At 36.5% G+C, this 23027-nt stretch overlaps 1 protein-coding gene across 1 annotated transcript in view; it reads right to left on the bottom strand.

Moving 5' to 3' along the window:
• DCC (DCC netrin 1 receptor) overlaps positions 1–23027 on the bottom strand; it is a 750532-nt gene that overhangs the window by 436219 nt on the left and 291286 nt on the right. The window contains exons 6-7 of the mRNA XM_077777558.1: positions 19157–19311; positions 16467–16587 (exon numbers count right to left, since the gene is read on the bottom strand). Coding sequence (XP_077633684.1) covers positions 16467–16587; positions 19157–19311 — 276 coding nt within the window. The remainder of the gene's footprint in view (positions 1–16466; positions 16588–19156; positions 19312–23027) is intronic.

Below are 23027 nucleotides of genomic sequence, written 5' to 3' on the forward strand. Positions count from 1 at the left end.
GTAAAAAAATGATTATACAGACTTTATATAATTACTTTAATTCTTGGCTACATGATGTAATTTTTATTTTAAAGTATTATATTCCTCAACTACGATTTTTTTGAACAAATTTGCCTATGATTGTCTTGGTAGGCAAAACTCAAATGTATATGAAAATGGAAATTTAGGAAACTAATTTTAGAATATAAAGTGGTTACAATGAAAGAAAGTCAAGTCTGTTGGGGAGGAAGTTCTCTTTGGAGAGTTACATTTTAATCACCAGGAGAAATGATTATTATTAGCTAGATTCAATCATAACTATATAACATTTTGTTGTTTTTTGTTTACAGCCAGTTTACAAGGTTAGTTGATACAGTTTCAATGTGGATTAGACTATTTACTACATTCAGTGTTTTCTATTTTAAAAGTAGAATGAGGTTAAAGACCCACAAGACCTGTACATCGCATAAATTGATAAAGTCGGGTAGTTTAAAGAATACAATTGAAAGCCTACATTGAATCTTATGCTGAAATAAAATTCCCATTACGGCTGCATGGGGACCAATGTGTTCTCCTTTGACAAGGACAGATTTTAGATTAAATGCTCTTAGATTGTGAATTACCATTCTTGATAGCAGGCCTCCCCTGTCTATGGTGCCTGAGAGAGATGGGACAGATAGAAAAAGTGCAGATTTCAAGAAAGCAAAACCCTGTCTCTTAACGACCCCCAAGCCCCACACACCAAATTTCCATGTTTCAAGAGAAAGAATAGTAATGTGAAGATACTGTTGAATTTAAATAGGAATAAAGGACATTATAATTACAAATCTTAGTAGCCGTTCTGAGAATGATTGGCTGACATGTGCCGTCCCCAATTACAATTACATCAGATTCGGCCACCCGAGACAGGGTAGGTGGGGGTCTGGCTAAGAGAGGCACCCCTTTGGATTCATCTTCAAATTTGCAAGGGTTTTATTTTACAACTTTGTTGCATACAGTTCAGGTTAAATAATTAATATTTAAATAAGGTGGATATGACTTTCTTGAACAAGGGAAAAGATGAAGTGGTAGCTTCACAGACATGGGGTCAAGGTCTTTTTATTTTTTAATCCTGTCACTCAGAGAAGAGACATTAGCATCAGCACCCAATAGAGAGACTGCTTCCCCTTGGAGATAACTGAAGCTTCTAAATCAGTTTTGTTTTGGTTTTGACTTTGCATTTTAAAAAGACTAGGATGGCAAAATGATCATGGATTAGATTTCTTATTTTTTAAGAAAATCCATTCATCCTATCAAAGTGAGTCCACATACAGGTATGCCTTTCAAGCCATAGTAAGCAGATGTTTATTTCCTAGAGCAAATATATATCGCAAAATCAATTTGTGAACTCATTACATAAATCCATATTAAACTACTTAGTCTATACTTATTACTATAACAAGAATAGTCAGGGTAAATTAAATGGATTTTATTTCCAGATGGCAGAGAGCTAAAGTTAGTCCTTTTATTTCTAATTTATTTCTTGGTTCTAATCTGTGCCTGCCACAGACAGAGGAGAGACAAAGAAGAGAGAGAATAAAAAGAAGTGATCACTTTTACTCTTCTGATAGTTAAGGACTAATCAAATCAATATGTTCCAGTCCTGGCAGTGACAGGACTCAATGATTATCTTATTGTTCATGCATAACCCTTTAACTCATTCTTCCAACATGGCAGCAGGATGAATCTTCTTCAAAGCTGGGTAAAATACGTTCAGCAAGGAGGAATCATCTCATCAGTGGGAGAATAATTCACTTATATTCTATCAAAGAATTTAGGATACATAATAAGGCCCCCGTCAACTCTCCCTTAAGCTTTTCATTACCATCAGCAATGCCAATAATTTACAGAATTTCCAGTCAGCATCAAATGCTTCTTTTCAATTCAAATGCAAACTGCTAACCATTTCCTCTTCTATATTATTCTATGAATTTCTTTTTCTCTCTAGGAGCAGAGTTACCGCTCAGTTCACACCATAACTATATCTCTCTGGAGATATTACAAAATATCTGCATTTATTATTTTTTCTTCTGCTCCAGTCTTTCTAATCTACATGACAGAATATTGTTTTTCAGTCAGACTATTAACTTTGTCTATTTCAATTATGTGCTTTGAGATTTTTAAAATATTTATCTTTTTTGCTTCATCTTCTAATCTATAATAGTTTATACTACCCAGCATTATCGATTAACTAGTAATGAGTAATTGAGTGTCTGCCCTTTGCCAGGTGCTTGAAATGCAGAGATGATCAAGACAGGGGCCTTCCCTGAGCTCAAAATCTAGGCTCTTTCTGTCAAAATACACTTACATCACTCTTTGTGAACTTTCACCTTTGTAAGTAATGGCTTTGCCATTTATTCAGTTCAATCAAGAATCTAGGAATTATCCTAGGTTCTTAACTGTTCTCTCTATATTAGTAGATAATCTCTGTTGTTTGAAGATCTAATATATCTGCTCACTCTTTCTGTACTGCTTTGGTAGGTGGCCTATTCGGTCTTGCCTAGCTTCTTACTGATACACTTTCCCAATTAGTTTTGCTATTTCCAGTCCACGTCCACCACTGCCAGTGTAGCAATCATCCTCACTACTTCCAGAGTTCTCTTTTGAAAACACCAATAGCATCCTTTACATTGTAGCCATTGATATCCCACCATAGCCTAGATAAAAAGCCCAATTTTCTTTGCATATTCAAAAAAGACACTCTGTGATTCAGCCTGCATGTCTCTCCAGTTTTACTGAGCTACATACACTTCTCTAAACATATACTTCTGCTTCTATGCTATTTCCCTAGGCCTTGGGTGTAACATTTCTTCTATCAGCTGTTTCTTTGCCCTTCTTGACAGCTTGGCAAAATCATATTTCTACTTCAAAGTCCATCTCAGCTCAGATGTCACATCCTCAGCAATGAGTTCTCTGATTCCCATAGAAAGAGTTGCTTAAGCTCTCCATTGTGTTACCTCTACTACATACTCTAGGGACTCATGGTAATGATTTGTTCTGCTTCAGATTTCTCTATTAGTCTAGAAGCTTGAACAATTTTACTTAGCATCTGCTTTCAGAAAATAGGAATAACTTCTAGGATAATGTTTTATGTGCAAGAAATTACATACTTGGTATGAGGTTTTATTGCTGTTGTGATTGTTCCTGATATAAAAAGCAAAAGGTATTTACCACTTCACTCAGTTGAATTTCCCCAAGGGTCATGTTATCCTTTCTAGGCAAGTGTGTTAAAGACCTAAAATATCTGATCAGAATTGGGCTCAAAGGCTCATATTAAATAATGAGAAGTAAGGCTCATGTACAAAAAGAAAGCAGGTGGTCTGTATGTCAGAAATTGGACATGGCATTCATGAGATCCAAGGGCTTATGTATGGACGACCAATTTGTTATCTCTTGCTTCTTTCTATTTATGAAATCAAGAAGACAAGGCAAGAATAAAATATAAAATAAGCTACATAGTATTTTCATTTCTTTCTTCTTCCAAGTAACTGCTATGTCGTTAGCAGAAAATCATTTAGAGAAAGAATCATTCTTCTCCATTCAAAATAGTCTATTCTGCTTTTGTAGACTCTCCAATATATAAACTCAGTTGACATCTTTCAGAACTAAAGAATATTTTCCCTGATTACCAGGTAGGTCTTCATTTAAATAGGAACTGGTACTGGAAAGTATCAATAGATATGGGAAAATGACATTTCTACTTGATTTTTCTTGGTTTACAACACATGCTTTACTTTGAGGATGGATTATGTTTTATTTCAAGTGAATTTTCTTATGTTCTATAATATATGAAACTCAGACATAATTTACATAAAAGAAATATGTTTTGTCAATATTGTCAGGGAAAGTTAAGGTTACCTAGAGATCTTAGTGGATGTTTGTCAATAGAAAATAACAAAAGACAGCTATACACAGCACACACTAGTCATTTAGGCTTATTAACTAATTGTTTACTTATTTTTTCAATGGAACTACATTATAAGTTAAAGACCTATTAGTCGATATTTATATAAAAGCAAACTGTTCCCCTCCCTCCTTTAAAAACAAACAAAAAACAAAAACCTATTTTGGAACCTGTAACTTTTCTCTTTAAAGCAGGGAACAAAATAAAACAACGAGTGAAAGAACTTTTCTAAACAACAGAAGCCTTGTCAGTCTGCATGACAAGTGACACCACTATCCTCCTCAAACAGGGGTTGAACAAAAACATAGTAGATGAAGCACTAGCTGTATTAGAATGTAAGGAATTTGTCTTAATATAAAAAGAATTAAGCTCTCTTTAAAGGATATCTACCATCCCTAATATTCATTTCAGTTTTGTGAGCTTTTCGTATTCTGAGTACTTGGTAAATGTTAAATAATCAATATGCCATTATAGATCACTCTGCCTTAATTGTGTTTAATAATTAGGATTAGTTGTGTCAAATTTTTATTTTTGGTTAAACTACAGATTCCTGGATAACAGGAGTTATGTGATATTTAACCTTAAGACTCAAGACACTTTCTACAACTGGCCCACACTTAGCAATGACTTTTAGCACACTGGGAATTTGGGCAGGTATCTTTGTGTGGCAGAATCTCAAGAATTTTAATTAATTTCAAACTCCTCTCCTTTATTGGTAATTCACAAACTAGTCTGACTAAACTCAAATAAATATTAATCATCACCGATTTTCATGACCAGGCTCCATGTGGTAGCCTGAGTGTGGGGGTGACATACATATTATGGCAAAGTGGCTGAGATAGCAGGTATGAAAGTCAAACTGTGCTAGCTAAGTGGCCTTGACAAGTTAGCTATCCTCCTTGAGCAGCACATTTCTCACCCACAAAGCAAAGGGGAAAGAACAGTATCTCCTTCATAGGATTCTTGAGAAGGATCAATTAATATGGTATTGTAAAGCCCTAACTTAACATGGCGCCCACTAATAAAGATTCAATAGTATTTTCCAAATCCAGCTCCACCCCTTTATTTTATTTTATTGTTTTAGTTTTGAATTTTTATTTTTTTATTGACTTTTTTTTTTTTTTTACAAATAGTTTATCGTCAAGTTGGTTTCCATATAACACCCAGTGCTCATCCCCACAAATGCCCTCCTCCATGCCCATCTCCCCCCTGCCCCCCACACCCATCAGTCCTCAGTTTGTTCTCAGTATTCAAGAATCTTTCATGGTTTGCCTCTCTCTCTCTCCCCCACTATTTCCCCCCTTCTTCTCCCCCATGGTCCTCAGTTAAGTTCCTCCTAATCCTCCTATACATGCAAACATATGATATTTGTCCTTCTCTGCCTGACTTATTTAGCTCAGCATAACACCCTCAAGGTCCATCCATGTCGCTACACATGGCCAGATTTCATTGTTTCTCATTGCCATGTAGTATTCCATCATATAGATAAACCACATCTCCTTGATCCATTCATCCGTTGACAGACACTTAGGCTCTTTCCATGTTTTGGCTATTGTTGAGAGTCAGCTCCACCTCTTTATAGCTATTCAATATTACCATGCTATCTGACCTCTTTGAAGAATAATCTTCTAGTCTGTAGAATGAGAATAGTAATATATTATAGACCAGATTATCACAGAAGAAAATGGAATGGTGTTTATGAAGTGCTTAGCACACAAAACCTGTCACAAGTAGGTTTTTTAGGAAAATGCAATTCTCTTCTGTGTTTTCCTTTTTATTCTGTATTTATATAAATCTTACTCTAAGCAGGGCTGACTAGAGCTCTATTGACATATTCTTTTTCATAATTATAATGGTGTTTATTTTCTTGTGTTTCTAAGTTTCTCACTAGATTTAAAAAAAATTTTAATGTTTTATTTATTTTTAGAGAGAGAGAGATCACGAGTGGGAGAAGAGCAGAGGGGTGGGGGGAGACACAGAATTGAAAGGAGGCTCCAGGCTCTGAGCTGTCAGCACAGAGCCCAATGTGGGGCTCGAACTGACGAGCTGTGAGATCATGACCTGAACTGAAGTCAGGTGCTTAACTGACTGAACCACCCAGGTGCCCGTCTCATTAGATATAAAATAATAAAATACAAAAGCCTTCTCTCCTAGGGTCCTTTTCAGTGTCCCCAAAGGCAGAGAATGCTCCAGGTAGTTTATTTCGGGGCTGAAGTCAAAGACAAAATCACACTCACATTTCTAAAACCCTTGACATACTTTAGTATATATTGCTTGTTGTTTGATGCTTTCTTTGCACCCATGTATTTTGATTTCTAAAATAAAATAATATAGTTTTTTAAAATTATAAATATAGATAATTTAGANTGAGCTGAAGTCGGGTGCTCAACCGACTGAGCCACCCAGGCGTCCCTAATGTTTTTATTTTTGAGAGAGACAAAGTGCAAGTAAGGGAGGGGCAGAGAAAGAAGGAGAGATACACAGAATCTGAAGCAGGCTCCAGGCTCTGAGCTGTTCGCATAGAGTCTGACATGGGGCTCAGACTCATGAACAGTGAGATCATGACCTGAGCCAAAGTCAGATGCTTAACCGACTGAACCACCCAGGTGTCTCATTAAACTTATTTTAAAAGAAGTCGAGACCCATATTGTATAAAAATAATTATATTCTACATTTTTTATACTTTATTCCACCATTTATATTTTACATAAATCTATTCCACTATACATCAGTATTCCACTTATCACTGTAGCACATCATATCCTGGAGGAACGGCAGAAGTGTTACTCTTATAGCCCTAAAGAATGATAATTCTTATCATATTCTAATTTAATCCCCCAATCTGATCTCTACAAAACCAGAGCAAACCTAGAGAATAACAGTAGACAACTACATAACTAAGTAGTGGTTCCTATTCTATCTGCTATGCCAGATGTTATCTTTGCATGAGCAGATTAACACAACCTCTGGTACAATATATTTAGCCATAGTGATGTGTTCTTTTACAATCAGAACATTTTTCTTTCTTATTCACTAGGAATAAAAAGTCATTATTTGTTTTCAGTCCTGTCCCAGGGCTATGTTAACTCTCCCATGTTCCGTCATAAAATAGTCCAATGGGACCTGGACCATGCAGATATTTTGTAGCATATTTCATGTGTCAACTGCATTAACACAATCATGTTAATCAGACAAATTGAGTGTGAAATGACAAGCACATGGAAGGTTTTGGTAAAACACATGCTTCAGCAGTGGCAGACAAATCCTATAAAGGTACAGTGGCCCATAACATCGGTGAAGTTTTTAGGGACACATGGCTTGGAACATGACAAGACGAGTCCTATAAATAGGGACAGATTATTGTATTACATATCCCTAAATACTGAGAGAGAAACAAAGAAACACTAAGAAAACACTAAGAAAGAAGCGGCTATAATTGTTCATCATAAATTGAGTTTTCAGAAATGCATCAAGCCAAAAGGTTAGGTGGCATCATCATCAACTTGTAGTAAGAGTAAAGATTAAACAACTGGTATCAGGCACAAACATGACCAGAGAGGGCATAATAGCAGCTAATCCCATCAACCACTTTTTCAATTACTGTTATGTAAGTTATCCTCTCCCTCACCTCACACAATGGCCAAGTGACTGAGGAGGAAAAAGACCCAGTTTTGTCAGCTTGTTATGTGGGTATGTGGGTGTACTCAAAATAGATGCTTGCTATACCACAGCCTCAGGTAGATATAACCCTGACAGAGGGCAGTAAGAGAACTTTCCCCGAAAGGCAGAATGTTGAGAACAGTGGGCCATCTACCTTAAATGAAAAGAAAAATGGAGCAAAGTAAGAAATATATATGGACTATGAGCAAAGTCAGATGGTTTGGCTGATTGACTATAGTTATGGAGAGAGAGTTACTAAAAGTTCAGAGACAAGGAAATTTGGAAAAGAGGAATGTGGGTAGACCTATGAGAGTGAACACCAAGTGCAAAGATCCTTGAATCACATCTAAATACCAGACTGTATCCTCCAAAAAAGAGTCACTAAACAATCAAGTAGATGAAACAGTTCAGCCAGGTGGCATCAGCCAGGCTCTGGTGATGGCACAAAAATATGTGAATGAAGAGGCTACAGTGGCCACAATGGAGTCACACATCACCCAATATCATGGGCTCAAACTCAACAAAGCTGCTACTGCTCACCAGCAACTACTGCTACTGCCATATATTTAATATACTAGTAAACAAGACAAATGCTGCAAACTCAATAAAACAGCATTCCTTGATGAAACCAACGAGCCTATTGGTGACATATTGTTTATATTGAATTCCTTCCCCTCTGGAAGGTGCAGAAATTCATCTTGACTGGAATATACACATGTTCTTCCTTTCCTGCTCTCAGGGCTTCAGCCTGTAGCACTATCTGAGAGCTCACCAAGTATCTGAGCCATCAACATGGGATTCTGTGTATCACTGCAAAAGATCACAAAGCTCACTTAATAGTAAAAGAGGTGTGGGGATGAACACATGACCATAGAATCTCTTGATCCTGTCACATACCAACCACTGAGAAATTGCTGACTTGACTTATAACAAAAGTACAGCCTTTTGGAGGAGAAATTGAGGAAACCAATGGGAGATGATATTCTAAGATGGGACACTTTTCTCTAGAGTGCAGTGTATTCTCTAAACCAATGACTAGTATATCTTGCCATGTCCTCAACAGGTGGAGTACATGGACACAAGAGATTGAAGTAGGTATGATTCTGCTTATTTACTATTACTCCCAATGACCTGGTTGGAATATGTGTGTTTCTTATCCCTGCAACTCTAGACTCCATGGAATTAAAAGTCCTATTCTTAGGGCAGACATCACTGAACTTGAGGGATCATTGATGCCTGGTTCTTTCAAGCTTCTTGTGCCAAAATGCCAGTGTGTAAGGCAAGAATTATTACCCAGATATGAGGAAGAAGAGGGAAATAGGGAAGACTACTCTTGGCACTCAGGTGATCTATTAGAGGGGCCTCTTGTTACTCCCTTCTCCAACTTTGATGGTAAGTTGACTAGTATGGTTTCTATGACCCGGGGAGGGATAGGAGTTTGAGTCTTCCCACATGATGAGCCACATGGACCAGCAGATGAGCCACATGGACCGGCAGAGATGGTCGCTGGGGGTAAGAGAAATACATCATGGGTAGGAGGAGAAAAACAATGAATACCATTTGTAGCCCCAAGACCAGTTGGAATTGTACTGGAGGGGGATTTCATTTGCACCTCTAACCTTCCTCTTTCCCCCAGGGAATGAGACCAACTCATATTCTGAAATAGTTATTTCCGAAACGTCATTACATGAAGCAAATAGATCTGAGTGGCACACAGAGAGGACCATAGTAGATGGACACCATCCGGCTCTCTCTTTCAGGGCTGTGGCACTCATTCCTCCTGCTGGAGGAAGTGACGGCTCCCACTGAAGCCATCTCAAGTGATTGCCTTTAGCTACAAAGAACACTTCACCCAAGGTCACACCCATTTCTGGGGATAGAAATGAGAGGATATCCTGAGGACATACTCAAGTTTCAAAGCTACTGGGATCATCTGAGGTCTTTGATCTGACTGTATTTTAATTGTAATTCATTCCCTCAACCTGTGTATGAGTGCCATTTCATTATAGAGCTACTAATGTTGATATTATTACCTAATAATTAAAAAATATACCTATATAATTTTAACTACTTAAATCTATATACATACTACTAATTATTACATTGATAATTTAATACTTTATAATAATAGTATATAAGAATATACATATGAAAGAAAAATATACATATTTGAATGTGTGTGGTGTGTGTGTATATATATACTTGTTATCAAAGGGTGATTTATCTGTAAAAGGTAGAAATATAACAAGCATATGATCATTTGAATTTCTCATAAAAATCAAGATTCTTTTCCACTTCCTCCCTATAGAGGTAAAAAAAAAAGATCTAGAATAACACTCTTTGGTGTGTTTACCACCAATGTATGATGTGATCAATATTTATGAATCTATCAAGTCTTCCATATTGTATGAATTTATAGTTATCACTGGTATCAGGATACTGCACATTACTATAGAATTCATTTCTAATTTCAAAGTCTGCCATAGAGCCATATCCTCCTGATTAGCACTGAGCTATCTTCCTACTTGAAGCACATGCCGAACCAAGGACAAGGTGAATGACAAGCCTTTATTTGCTGAGAAACCTCTGCCAACATAAAACTGGAATGAGCAAGTCATTAAATTGATACTGCAAACCTTGCAGCAAACCTTTCCACTAGCAGTCATTTTGAAACAAACCTTTCCCCTTAACCTTGTCTACCAGGCTAAAAACTTAAACTCAAATGGATGCTGTCATTGAAATATTTGTTTATTAACTCTTTTCTTGAAGGATGAAAAACTATGTCAGAAGAAAGCTGTCACTGTAAACACCCTATTAAATGCATGCTATTTTTTTTGAGACCAAACATAGAAGACTAACTAACATTTGGGTAGCAATTTAGAGCCTACAAATCTCTTTTTACATACCTCTATTGCAATAAGTCTTTGAGATGATTACTATTGCATTTTATAACTGAGAAGATATAGAGTCGGAAAGGTTAGGGAACATTGTCTGTGATTCTGCACATACAAAATATATTCCATATTCATTATGTTTTTAAATCTCTATAGGTAAACTAGGAAAAGATGTAGAGATGAGATGTAGACACATCTCATCTACCGTATGAATGCTATATGATAAAAGATTAAATGATTGCTTTATGCCAAACTTAAGCCATCACTAAACCCCTCAAGAAAGTATTAGTTTGAGTGTCAACACTCTAAGGAAATGGTACTTTGAGGTAGAAAATAAAACAGCATTGACTACCATCCTCTTATTTTATCTTTATTTTGGCAAGCAAAAATAACATTTCAGCTGATTGAACACATTCACGGCCATATATGCTGACATTATAAACAATCCTGAAAATTCTCGTTCTGTATGCTATCAGTTACAGTTAATTACCAAGGTTCATAAAGAATGTTCATGGAAAACTTACGAGTTTATAATATCGCCACGTTGGTAATATGTTTCAAAAACATTAAGTTAACTTTTATTCATTCAGACTCAATGATGGAAAACTAAAGAGAATGTTTGTAGTTTTAACGAGCATCTCACTTTGTAGGAGGAAACTGTTTAATGACTTAGTTTCTAGTCTGGATCTACAAACATGTTGGTCTAGTACATGGAATTATCTACAGAATTCCAGGAACAATTAAACTGAGCACTTAACCCTTGTCATGGTATCCTTTGTCATATAAGAGACAAATATTCAATTTAATTGACCACCAGTGACTAATATGTGATTGAGAAGTACTCCTATTAGTTTTGGTTACATTGTCTTACATAGCTGCTTAGGGACTATTATACTCACAAATTCTAACAGATTTTGAAGTGTTAAGACTAATTGCACAATTTTTCATTGCTTCACATAATACTACTGAGTTTACTATGTAAAAGTCAATGTTTAGTAAGAAACACTATAATTAGATGCAGTTAATATACAATTATATGGATGAGCATCCAGATAGTCCTCTTGTCCATTTGGATTTCAAGGTATTCATCTCACATCAATAGTCACAAAAACAGATCCAAACAAAACAAAGCAAAACAATAGTTCTGATGTTATGCCTTAGCGATTGTGACCAGACTTAAAATGTTCTGCTAGTTTTAGGCTATAGGATATACTGCCTTAATAAATTTTTGAAAATTCAATATTGTTTGTAATCATTAGCTTTTTCCAAGGGAGGACAGGGAATTGATAAAAGCATACATTTTCCTAAATTCCGAACCAATATATTTCGCCTCCTACAGGGGGGAATTCTATTTTGTTACCAGTGTTGGAGGAAAAAACAAAATAAACAAAACCAGCATTAGAAAGCATTCAATATTAACATGGGACACATAGTCCATATTTACTTCTTTTATGGAAGACATGATAGGATGTCTTTCCTAAACAAATCTATACTTAGGGAAGGTTTATAACAGCATGCATTCATTTTGACTATGTAGCTGGTTTTTTTTTTTTTTTTTTGGGGGGGGGGCACATTAGAATACGAAGAATACATTATTTCTTCCCATGGTAACTTAATTCTATCTTTACCCATTTCTGCTATTAAATTAAAAATATTCCAGACTGCATATGACCCAATCACTGCATTTATTCCTGGTTTCTTGGCCTTCAACTCTCCTGGCCGACAGTTATATAGTTTCAATGCCCTTTACTGCAGACCACTGCCAGGATACTGAATGCCACCCAGCAGCTGGAAGGAGTATAATCAGCTTAGAGAGAATTGATATCTTATATCCATCTTATCTTTCCAGCCTTGTTCCCTATCCCACATCTCCCTAGCAAAAGAAAATGGCTAACTTTTCCACCCAGCTATCAAAATAGTTTTCTTAGTTTAATTACTACCTGCTCACACTCCAATTTACTAGATAACTTAAGGGTAAATAATTCATCAACATCCACTATGCCAACCGGATCTTAGCTTAACTACTTACAGGTTTGCAAATCTGATTACTGAAACCTTGCTCTGCCACACCTAACACATTGATTCTTGATCCTTTCTGGCTGGTCTGTTCACTGAGTGGTGAACTTGGAGCCATAGTCAACCTCCTTTGCTTGGAAAGGCGACTTCTTAACCAATGTGTCCTCCCCCTAAAAAGTAAGTAATACACTAAAACAAATAAAATAAAACTTTTCCTTAGTTATTAGAAGAGATAAATAATACAAGTAATATAAGTCTGCAAAAGTATTTTAATTTCCATTCACTACCACTTACATAATACAGCTAAATCTTTCTGATGTACATGTAATATCTTAAGAATGCAGAACATCTTCTGTGCTTTCATGCATTATATGTGTGTGTGTATGTATGTATGTGTGTGCACGTGCACACATGCATGTGTGAGGGAGAGAGGCAAGGAAGCAGCGGTCTAGCACTGTGTATATGGCGTTATAGTGTTACAAATATACCATTATTGATAGGACTTCCTATAGTAGATGACTTTTTTTAAATGTCAATGATTTTCTTGACCTGTATATATATTCACCTGTTAGAGTACATGCATCTCAATATTTCTTCCAAACTTATTTTCTGGAGAGCAAAACAAGTCATTAATTCAGTTTAATTTAGTAGATTATGTTTACTTTATTTCCTAAGTCACCAAATGCTAGAGTGGGAATAGCTAACTGTATATAAAGGACCATGTGGAAACTTCATTAGGCTTATGTAAATACCCATTAACAATGGACAGTGGCTGGAGTAGGCAGTTGTGCGTGCTTCAGTGAGGACAGATTGTTATGACTGCCAAGAGTAACTCTCAACCACAAGCCTGTGGACAGACCAAAGCTGAACAGCTGGCCATATGAGCCCACAATGTGCCTCAAAATACATGGTGGCCGTTTATTGTTGAAACTTAAACAGAGAGGGCTATGTTCTTCCCACCATGGCCAGCCTCTCGCTGAATTTATATTTATAGCTGGCCTCACCACCATCTGTGCATGTGGCCTACACTGCATCTCTGAGGAGTTGGAAAAGCATTATATGAAGACCCGAATGAATAGCCAGGAAAAAGGAGTCCATCACTTATAAGAGTGTGTGTGTGTGTGTGTGTGTGTTTGTGTGTAAGACAGTCACCATGGTGTCCAGTAATGCTTTCAGATTTTTATCTCCATTTTCTTTTACTTTCTATTCTGATCTGTTGCCAGATACAATAAACACTGACCAAGAGTGCAGAATCTACTGACAGTACTTTTCCATCTACATGGAAGAATGAATTGTCCAGATTCACAGAGGCTTGCCCCAGTGAGAAGGGGAATGACTCACGTGCCAAGGGGAAGCCTTGCTCTGTGTGGTTACTTAGACTTAAATGAATCAGGGCCCAGGGGGAATACAAGATGCTGGTAATAAATGGCTCCCTGTTGGAATCAGAGCTTGCTGGGATAAGTGAAGCTGGATGCTTATAACTGGTTTATCGAATGAGCTGAACTGCTAGACTATTAAGAGGAAACCGTTTCATTTTAGCCTGTGGCCCACTTTTATACACACCTTATCAGATCTATTTCTTATCACTGATAGTAATTTGGGCCATTCCTCTGGTCCTGGGGTCACCTTACAATTTCTTAAAAGCCTTATCTTTGGGTATGGAAAACACACACACACACACACACACACACACAGTAAGATCTAAACCAAACACCAATCTAATGTTCAATTTAAAGTTTCATCCCACTTACCAGAGTAGACCTGAGACCAAAAGTGAGGAAGACCTAGTGGGACTGTCTGTCAGTGGATTTTGTAGTCTCTTAGCTCTATTTTTTTCTCCTCCATTTAAGGCTTCTCCGGAGTCAGATATCCAGGAGAGGATGGATTTTCTCTCAAAAGTGAAGACATCCACGAGCTTCTTTTTGGTGAGGCAGCTCTGTGGGTTCTTCAGAGACTCCCATCCTCCACTGAGAAATACCTTCACTGGACTCTCTGCATGGTTTAGTTGGCCAATGCACCAGCTCCTTAGCTCAGCTCCCCTCTCAGCTGGTGTCTCTCTGGTTGGGGCAGCCTCAGTGGGCAGGACCTCTCAGGCACAATCCTTTCAAACGACTCCAGCCCTGCTATCTTCAAGTGCAACTCACATCTTTGTTCATTCCCTTTCTCTTCTCAGCATCCTTGTGGACAGTTCCAGACAATTTCCAGCTTCCAGATTGCGTAATTTGCTCATTTCTCATTTTACAAGCAATTCCTAGTAAAAGATACACACACACTCTCTCTCTCTCTCTTTCTCTCTCTCTCTCTCTGTTCAAGAGGTTTTCTTGGTGTCTCCACAACTTGACTTGTGTGGAAGGGAAAGTGCCATGATTGTCTCTAATCCTATGAATTCTTGAACTTCAGAGAATCCTCCATTCCTATGAGCAATTGTAGGGAACGGTCACTAGGTGTGTTTGGTCATTGTCAACAAGCCTTAGGAGAAACTATTTCATGCCTCTTTTTAGAAATATGGGATTACTTATCCAGCATTTACCTTAGCTTTATGGCCATAGCTGAAAATCAAGATTAACTGCAATTCTCTTTTTCTGTGACTTGTGATAGCAGCCAGTATTGGCATAAATGTGGTCATACTGTCATTACTAATGAGATAGTGCGAAATTCTCAAAGGCTGGCTCACATTACAGACTGATTTTAGAGGTTCCTTTTCTCCTACTTGCCCCTTACTGTTTCAGTGGAAGAGGATGTACTTTGTCACATAAAAGTACAATAATGTTACACTAACACTTAAAACACATTAAATGGAGGGAAAAGAAACAGTCCATCAGCGAAATCGGCAAATCTTGAATGAGAGTTAATTGTCCCTTTTAATTCCTAGATAATTCCTTTAGTTCCTTTACTCATCTGGGACTGTTGTTATAGGGTTGCTTTTTGTTTCAATCAAGAAAAAAAGGGAAAGGCATCATCATGAGCATAGAGTCCAAGAGCTTTCAGATGATAGGTTAGGGATGCACAATATATGAGGCCTTCATAGACACATTTGAAGTGATGGTCACCAAAGAAAGACTTTGTTTCAACATCAGTTACTTTCTATTAAACTTACTACAGGGAAAGAGTGAGACAAAAGTGGTGAGTCCTGTTAAGAGGGAGGAAATTGGCCTTGAAGAGTTGAAAGCAATATAATCAGCAGGTGGTATGAAAACTTCCATAGAAGATAGTAATATATACAGTACTTGGATCTTTATAAACAACTTTTCTGTTTCTGTTTTTTTTTTAAATGAATATTTTTGACTCTCTTTAAAAGTGATACAACATTTCAGAGCAGCTGATCAGTTTGTTTTTTCTTTTTCTTTTCTTTTCTTTCTTCCTGACAGGATTTTTATTGTTTGGGGGATATTACAAGACATATGTAATATAGAGTTATGATGGTTTTGAATATACCACCATATTAAACTTCCAAAAGACTATAGGACAAAATAAAATAACAAACTTTATAAATTATAGAAAGAATACATTTCATCAAATCTATTTATAAAAAGATTAAAAAATGGTTTTACTTTCAAGTGATTATTTCTACTATTTTCTGCCAATTTTAAGACTATATATATATATATGTATATATATACACACATACATATATATACATATATATATAGAGAAAAGGTAATGCATGTATATATAATATAGAGAGATACTNGAAGAAAGTCAGGCCACAGAAGAGGGGATAAGGCAGTAATTTAGTGGTTGTTATCTTCACCACCTGAGGCACCTACTGTTCATGATTGTCTCACTGAGTGGAAATACATGCCTAGTTTTCTAGAAAGACTATGCCATCAATACATAAATGCACACCTTGATAAACTAAATAATTAGATAATTTCCAAGGGACTTGGAGAGATAGGAAAAACAATACGGATGTTACAAGTGGACCATGCATCACGGCAGCTACCAGCCCCCAAGCAAAGTTCCCTTCATCTTACCAGGCTTAGGGACAATGAGCTGTGCACTGGTCTGGGCATTTCCAGCCTCATTTTCAGCTACACATTGATAAAAGCCTTCATCTGACTTTACCACTCCAAGGATTCGTAAGTTGCTTCCTCCCTAGGGAGAAGAAAGAAGCAGGGGAAATTTTTTAAAAAATAACAAACCTCAAAGAGACAAAATGAATATAAAGTTTTAATAAAACTTTGCAGGAGAAGCAACAAAGGAGGCCATGAGAGTTCTCAGCCTCATAGATATGTCTTATGCCATTTGGGAAATGTCACAGATCCCCAATACTCTGTTGAATCTATGTGCATCCATTTAACCTAGTTTTGCAATGAAAACTCTTCTCACAAAAATACACATCATCCTCAATATCTAAATGAGCAGCACACAGAGAGCTCTTTTATTAAATAGGCAAGAAAAAAAGGTTAGCATCAAAAGAAATTTCTTTTCTTCACTTGCTATTGAAGGAAATTTGGGTTCAGCAGCTGCTGGGGAAAATGAAAGCAAAACACTGATTTTTGCAGCTTCTAAAAGATAAGAAATCTAGGTTAGATATTTTCTGGAAGTGTTTACTGAGAAATTAAAGTCTGAAGATCCTTTTTAAATTGTAATTGCTTTGACATGTACCCTTTTGGGGATTTGGAGTGGTGGTATGGTGGATATTTTATACCATGTCATTCTTGTTATATGGCCAAAATGCTTCACCTTCAGTAATCCATAAATTAAACACAGAAATGTTAACTCCTATCTTATATAAATTGAGCCACCATCTTTTTCAAGGATGGATGATAAAATGATCTGGAGATAGCATTTAATTATAGTAACTCAGTTTTTCTTCAATATTAGTGTAAGAATTAGTTCAGTAAGTGAGACGTGTTAAATCACTTCCCCTGAAGTCATTAAGAGATAAATATTACCTCATGGGGAATTCTTAATTGTTTTTAGTGTCTTGTAGTCAATTCTCTGCTGATGTAAAATTCTTAGATAGAGCTGACTAACTTCTAATTAACAATTCTCATATAAGTTACTATTTGCGCTAATGTTACTTCGTGACAAGACAATGACTCTCAGATTTCTGGAGCTATTGGGGAAATATTTTTAAGCACAATTTAATGTGAACAGGGCTCACACTGTACATTTTCTTTTCACCTTAAGAAAAGAAACATTTAAATAGGTTGGCTGTAATGAGTCATTGGGAGAAAGATTATTCAAACTGTAGAAAAAATAAATGTTGCATTTTATCATGTGTCCTTAAGGGCACTCAACAATTTCCTTTATATGCAAGTAGCATATATTCTATGCGGACACAACACATTTCAAGTTACCCCGTGGCAGGTCATTTTTAATTCAGTGGTAGTAGAAATGGCATTACATTTAAAGGAAATAATGGATTAGTGTGGCATTGAAAAGTTACAGTTTTTCTCTTTCTTACTCTATTCCCAACCAATTAAACAAATGCAACTAAAAGGGGAAAATACTAAGTGGTGATAAAAGTAATAAATATATGCTTTATGGGCATATTCCTTAAAAACCCTTGTGGTATGACAAAATGCATGCATAAAGAGGTTATGGAAGTTTCTGCAAGTCAACAAAGAGGTGGATCCACCAATGAGCGCCAGTGCAAGTTCAAGTAGAGCACATGCCTGGATTGGCAGGGCATTCGTGGTCTATTCCCCTTCTGCGAGAAGACCTGGCTTAGACACTCTTCTTTGTCAGGTCATGTCTGCATCTCAACCTAAGAGAAGCAGGCCTAAATCCTCCTTCCTTAGCTACAAAGTTCTTTGATATTTGGAAAGTACTTTTCATATTTCTTGTATATTCATATCCTTGAATTTGGAGCCGCCGAGGCTAACCTACACCTAAAGGGGAGTTTTCGTAGAGAATTTTTACCCGAGCAAAGAATTCTGCTGCTAACCACAAAAGCAATGCTAATAATGATAGGTATTGAGTGCTCACTGTGTACCAGGAAAACAACTCAGTGAATATAATGTCATTATCCTTATTATCCCCCAGAGGGGATAGAGTGCACTAGAACTTAGAAAAACTATAAGACCTATTATTCTTAGCTTCAATTCTTTCCAACGTTCAAAAGTGCAATGCCATGTGAACTCTGGACCTCCATGACTTTGCTACCATGGCCACTATGACTGTCATTGCCACTGTCACCACATCCTTTTATACTCCTCAAGTAGGATCAGCAATCCTATCTGGAAGGGTACAAAAACAATAAAACAAAAACAAAAACAAACAAACAAAAATACTCGTCTGTATTATAGAAGAGTACAATACTCATAAGTAGCATGTCTTGTTGAAACTTTATTATAAAGGGTAAAATCAAAGAAGTAAGATATTCTTGGCTTCATGTAGTCTAGAAGTAGGTTCTAAACTCTTCTCCCAAGAATCAGCAGTGAGAATAGTTGGAAAGATAGTGTTGCATCCTCTGGTTTTTTCATTGTTTGTTTGTTTAAAACTTTGTCTGTAAAACAAGGAAGCTGGGCTGTTTGATCACTCTTTTTCATCTCAAAAATTATAAGTCTAGAACATCATTTGCTTTATTAGAACAATTTTCTTAACATATCATAAAAATTCCCAGCAGGAACCTTCTTCCCAGGGAAGAAAGTGACTGAAAAGATAGGGAACAGTGAATGGGATTGTAAAGTTAATATGAAAAGAAGATACTTACCACAATCTGAAAATAATCACTAGGAATGACCACATCTCCATTCTTCATCCAGTTCACAGTGGGCATGGGCTTTCCAGAGACAGAACATTCAAACTCAATATCCATGCTTTCATAGGCATACAGGTTGGAAGGGTGATTTAAAAACCATGGCGGAACTGCAAAGACAGAACACAAAAGTAGTGGGTGAGAATATGAACCAGCATTCTAGGGTCTTTGCCCAGTAAGAAGCACTGGACGGGGATAGAAAATATTTGTAATACAAATAATTCCCTGAAACCCTTAGTTTATTATATAGGAACCACGGAACCACTGTATACATCTTCCATCTCCCAAGTACAGTTCAACAGTTGTAGTTGTGTTTTGCTGCAGGAAAGAAAAAAGAACATTTGGAGAAAATACTATATATGTAGTAAAGGTTCTGAATACCTGAGTATCTTATCCAATTGACTTACATAAAGGATACTGAACAGTACACAAAGCTATGGAAACTTTACTTGGTAAAGTAAATAAAGGGAAGCTGATAAATCTGAGAAAACCCAGAGTGCGAGTGAAGAAAGCTTGGTGTCTCTGTAATTCTAGAATTTCACTAGGATTTAGTTAATGTGATGGACTCATTCCCTGTTGAAACTGGCTATGATGATAGACACACACACACACACACACACACACACACACACACACGACTATGACCTTTTTGGTGGACATATTCCTATTGTCTTAGCAATCATCTATTGTGGCACATAACTACACTGCATTATTATTTTCCCAGCATGATACGTGATATACTAGTGATATACTAATTTAATTTGATGTCTTAATTGCCATAATACTAGTTACTCTATGATGGAAATTTGTAATTGAAAGAAACTTACAAATAAAATATAACACACCTTTGCTAATGAATCTCTCAGGCTTGGTCCCTCAAAACCCTGCCTAGGAGTGGTAAATTTTAAAAAGAAATGTTCATTCTCCTTCATTGGGAATCTTAAAGTCATGACAGATTTGAATATTCATATTGCCTTGAGACTCAGGTTAAATTCAGAGTGAAGTAGCAGCCTTGATCTCGTTTTCACATAGCACACGGACATGCATTTTTAGTAGCCATTTTTAAAGTTGGATTGCATTTTTGTCATTGCTATTGCTATGCTTAGTAAGGAATGCTGATTTTTGCTCATTTAACACCATATTTTCTTCTCTCCAACCACTATCAGCTCTTTCAAACCACTCCTGACTTCACAGTCAACTTGCAAACATTGATGATGGCTGATGGCTCTAGAAAAATGGGAGAGTCAGTAGAAAGTGTCCCAGATTCAAGTCCTAGTTTTTCTACTGAAGATCCTGGAAATCTGTCTCTCTCTCCCTCTTTCTTTTCTCTCTCCTTTTCTCTCTCTTCCTCCTTTCTCCATCTCTACCTTATTCTCCTGATGTTTAAATATTTGGACCTCTAGTACTACACAACTTTAAAATTATTTAATCTTTCACATGGGCAAATTGATTTATAGGACTCAGCTGGGACGCAGTAATATTCACAGACTACACATATGGAAAAAATGTGTCAGAGAGCTTTTCTAAAGAGAACATATCCCCAGTATATACAGAACTGAAGTTATTTATTTATAATTGATAACATTAGTAAGAGACTATTTTTTATTCCTTAACCAAACTCACTAACAATGAACCAAAAGGCATCAGAAACATTTCTTGAATGACTCTCTATCTGTAAGGAAATATATTAATGTTCTGTTGGATTCTGTTCTTGATTTTATTATAGATTTTGATCAAGTATTTATTTACTTGCAAACAGCCAATATTTATTGTAGGTTGCCCATTTATAATTTATTAGTCTAAGAACTTTCTTATATTCACCACACATCTCTGAGGCTTTGTGATTCCCATTTTACAAAAACGCTGAAGTACAAGGAGTTGAAGTAACTTTCTCCAAATCATGCAACTTGTAGACCATGGAGCCAGACAGGCTGACTCCCCTGCCTACATTATGAACTACTTTGTAATAATTATCTCTTTTGCCACTTGAAAATGCAGGTGGAAGAATAACTCATTAACATTCTTGAAGCTTCAGAGATAATGGAGATAAGTAATTAGAGCTATTAAAAATATTTAACACCATGTTGTCTATTCCTTTTCCCCCTTTAAGACCTTCTAACCTGGGGCCATGAAAGTTTCCTGAGTGTGCCCATTCTTAGCATTCAGTTTCATCAAAATTCCTGATATCACTTAGGCCTGTTTCAGAGATTTCAAATTGTGAGTGACATCCATTAGTGGAATGGGAAATTCATTTTTGGATTTGAAACTAAAATTTAAATATATATGCATATAAATATGTACATATGCATAAACATATACATACACAGAAATACACATATATCCAGTTATACTTCATTTTATTGTACTTCATTTATTTGAGCTCTATTTTATTGTGCTTCCCAGACCCCAGATTTTTTTTACAATTTTAAGGTTTTGTGTCCACCCAGCATTGAGCAAGCCTACTGGCACCAGTTTTCCATCATTTACTCCCTTCATATCTTTGTGTCACATTTAGGTAATTCGTGCAATATTTCAAATTTTTTCATTATTATTATGGTTGTTATGTCATTTATGATCAGTGATCTCTGATGTTGCTATTGTAATTATTTGGGGGTACCATGAATCACATACATGTAGGATGGTGAACTTAATGAATAAATTTTGTGTGTGTTGTGACTATTCCACAGACCAGCCACCCTGCTATATTTCTCCCTCCTCTGGGGCTTCTCTATTCCCTAAGAAACAGCAAGACTGAAATTAGGCTAATTAATAACCCTATAATGGCCTGTAAGTGTACATGTGAAAGGAAGAGCCATACCATGTATCTTCTTTTAAATCAACAGCTAGAAGTGATTAAGCTTTGTGAAGAAGGCATGCTGAAAGATGAGATAGCCCAAAAGCTAGGTCTCTTGCGTCAAACATTCAACTTGTGGGTGCAAATCAAAAATTCTTGAAGGAAATTAAAAGCTTTACTCAAGTGAACATACATATGATAAAAAAGTGATAAAGTCTTATCACTGATATGGAGAAAGTTTTAGAGATCTGGATAGATAATCAAAGCAGCCACAGCCTTCCCTTAAACCAAGGGCTAATATAGAGAAAAGCCCTAACTCTCTTCAATTCTGTGAAGGCTGAGAGAGGTGACAAAGCTACAGGAGAAAACTTTGAATCTATCAGAGGTTATTTCATGAGGTTTAAGGAAAGAAGCCATCTCCACAATATAAAGGTGCAAAGTGAAACAGCAAGTAGGTGATGTAGAAGCTATAGCAAATTACCCAGAATATCTAACTAAAATCATTAATGAAGGTATCTACATTAAATAACAGGTTTTAATGTAGACAACAAGGCTTTATATTGGAAGAAGATGCCATCTAGGACTTTCATAGCTAGTGAGGAGAAGTCAATGTCTGGTTTCAAAGCTCCAAAACACAGGCTTACTCTCTTCTTAGGGGCTGATGCAACTGGTGACTTGAAGTTGAAACCAATGCTCGTTTGCCATTCCAAAATCCTAGAACCCTTAAGAATTATTCAATCTAATCTGCCTGTCCTCTATAATCTGCCTGTGCCTGTATGACAGTACATCTGTTAACAACTTAATTTACTGAATATTTTAAACCTGCTGGGAAAAAAAGGTTTCTCTCAAAATATTACTGCTCTTTGACACTGCACCAGGTCACCCAAGAGCTCTGATGAAGATGTACAATGAGATTAATGTTTGCATGCCTGCTAATACAACATCCATTCTGCAGCCCATGGATCAACGAGTAATTTTAACTTTCAAGTCTTATTTAAGAAATACATTTTATAAGGCTATGACTACCATTGA

Source organism: Crocuta crocuta, unplaced genomic scaffold (genome assembly GCF_008692635.1).
Source record: "Crocuta crocuta isolate KB4526 unplaced genomic scaffold, BGI_CrCroc_1.0 scaffold36, whole genome shotgun sequence".
Taxonomy (NCBI): domain Eukaryota; kingdom Metazoa; phylum Chordata; class Mammalia; order Carnivora; family Hyaenidae; genus Crocuta; species Crocuta crocuta.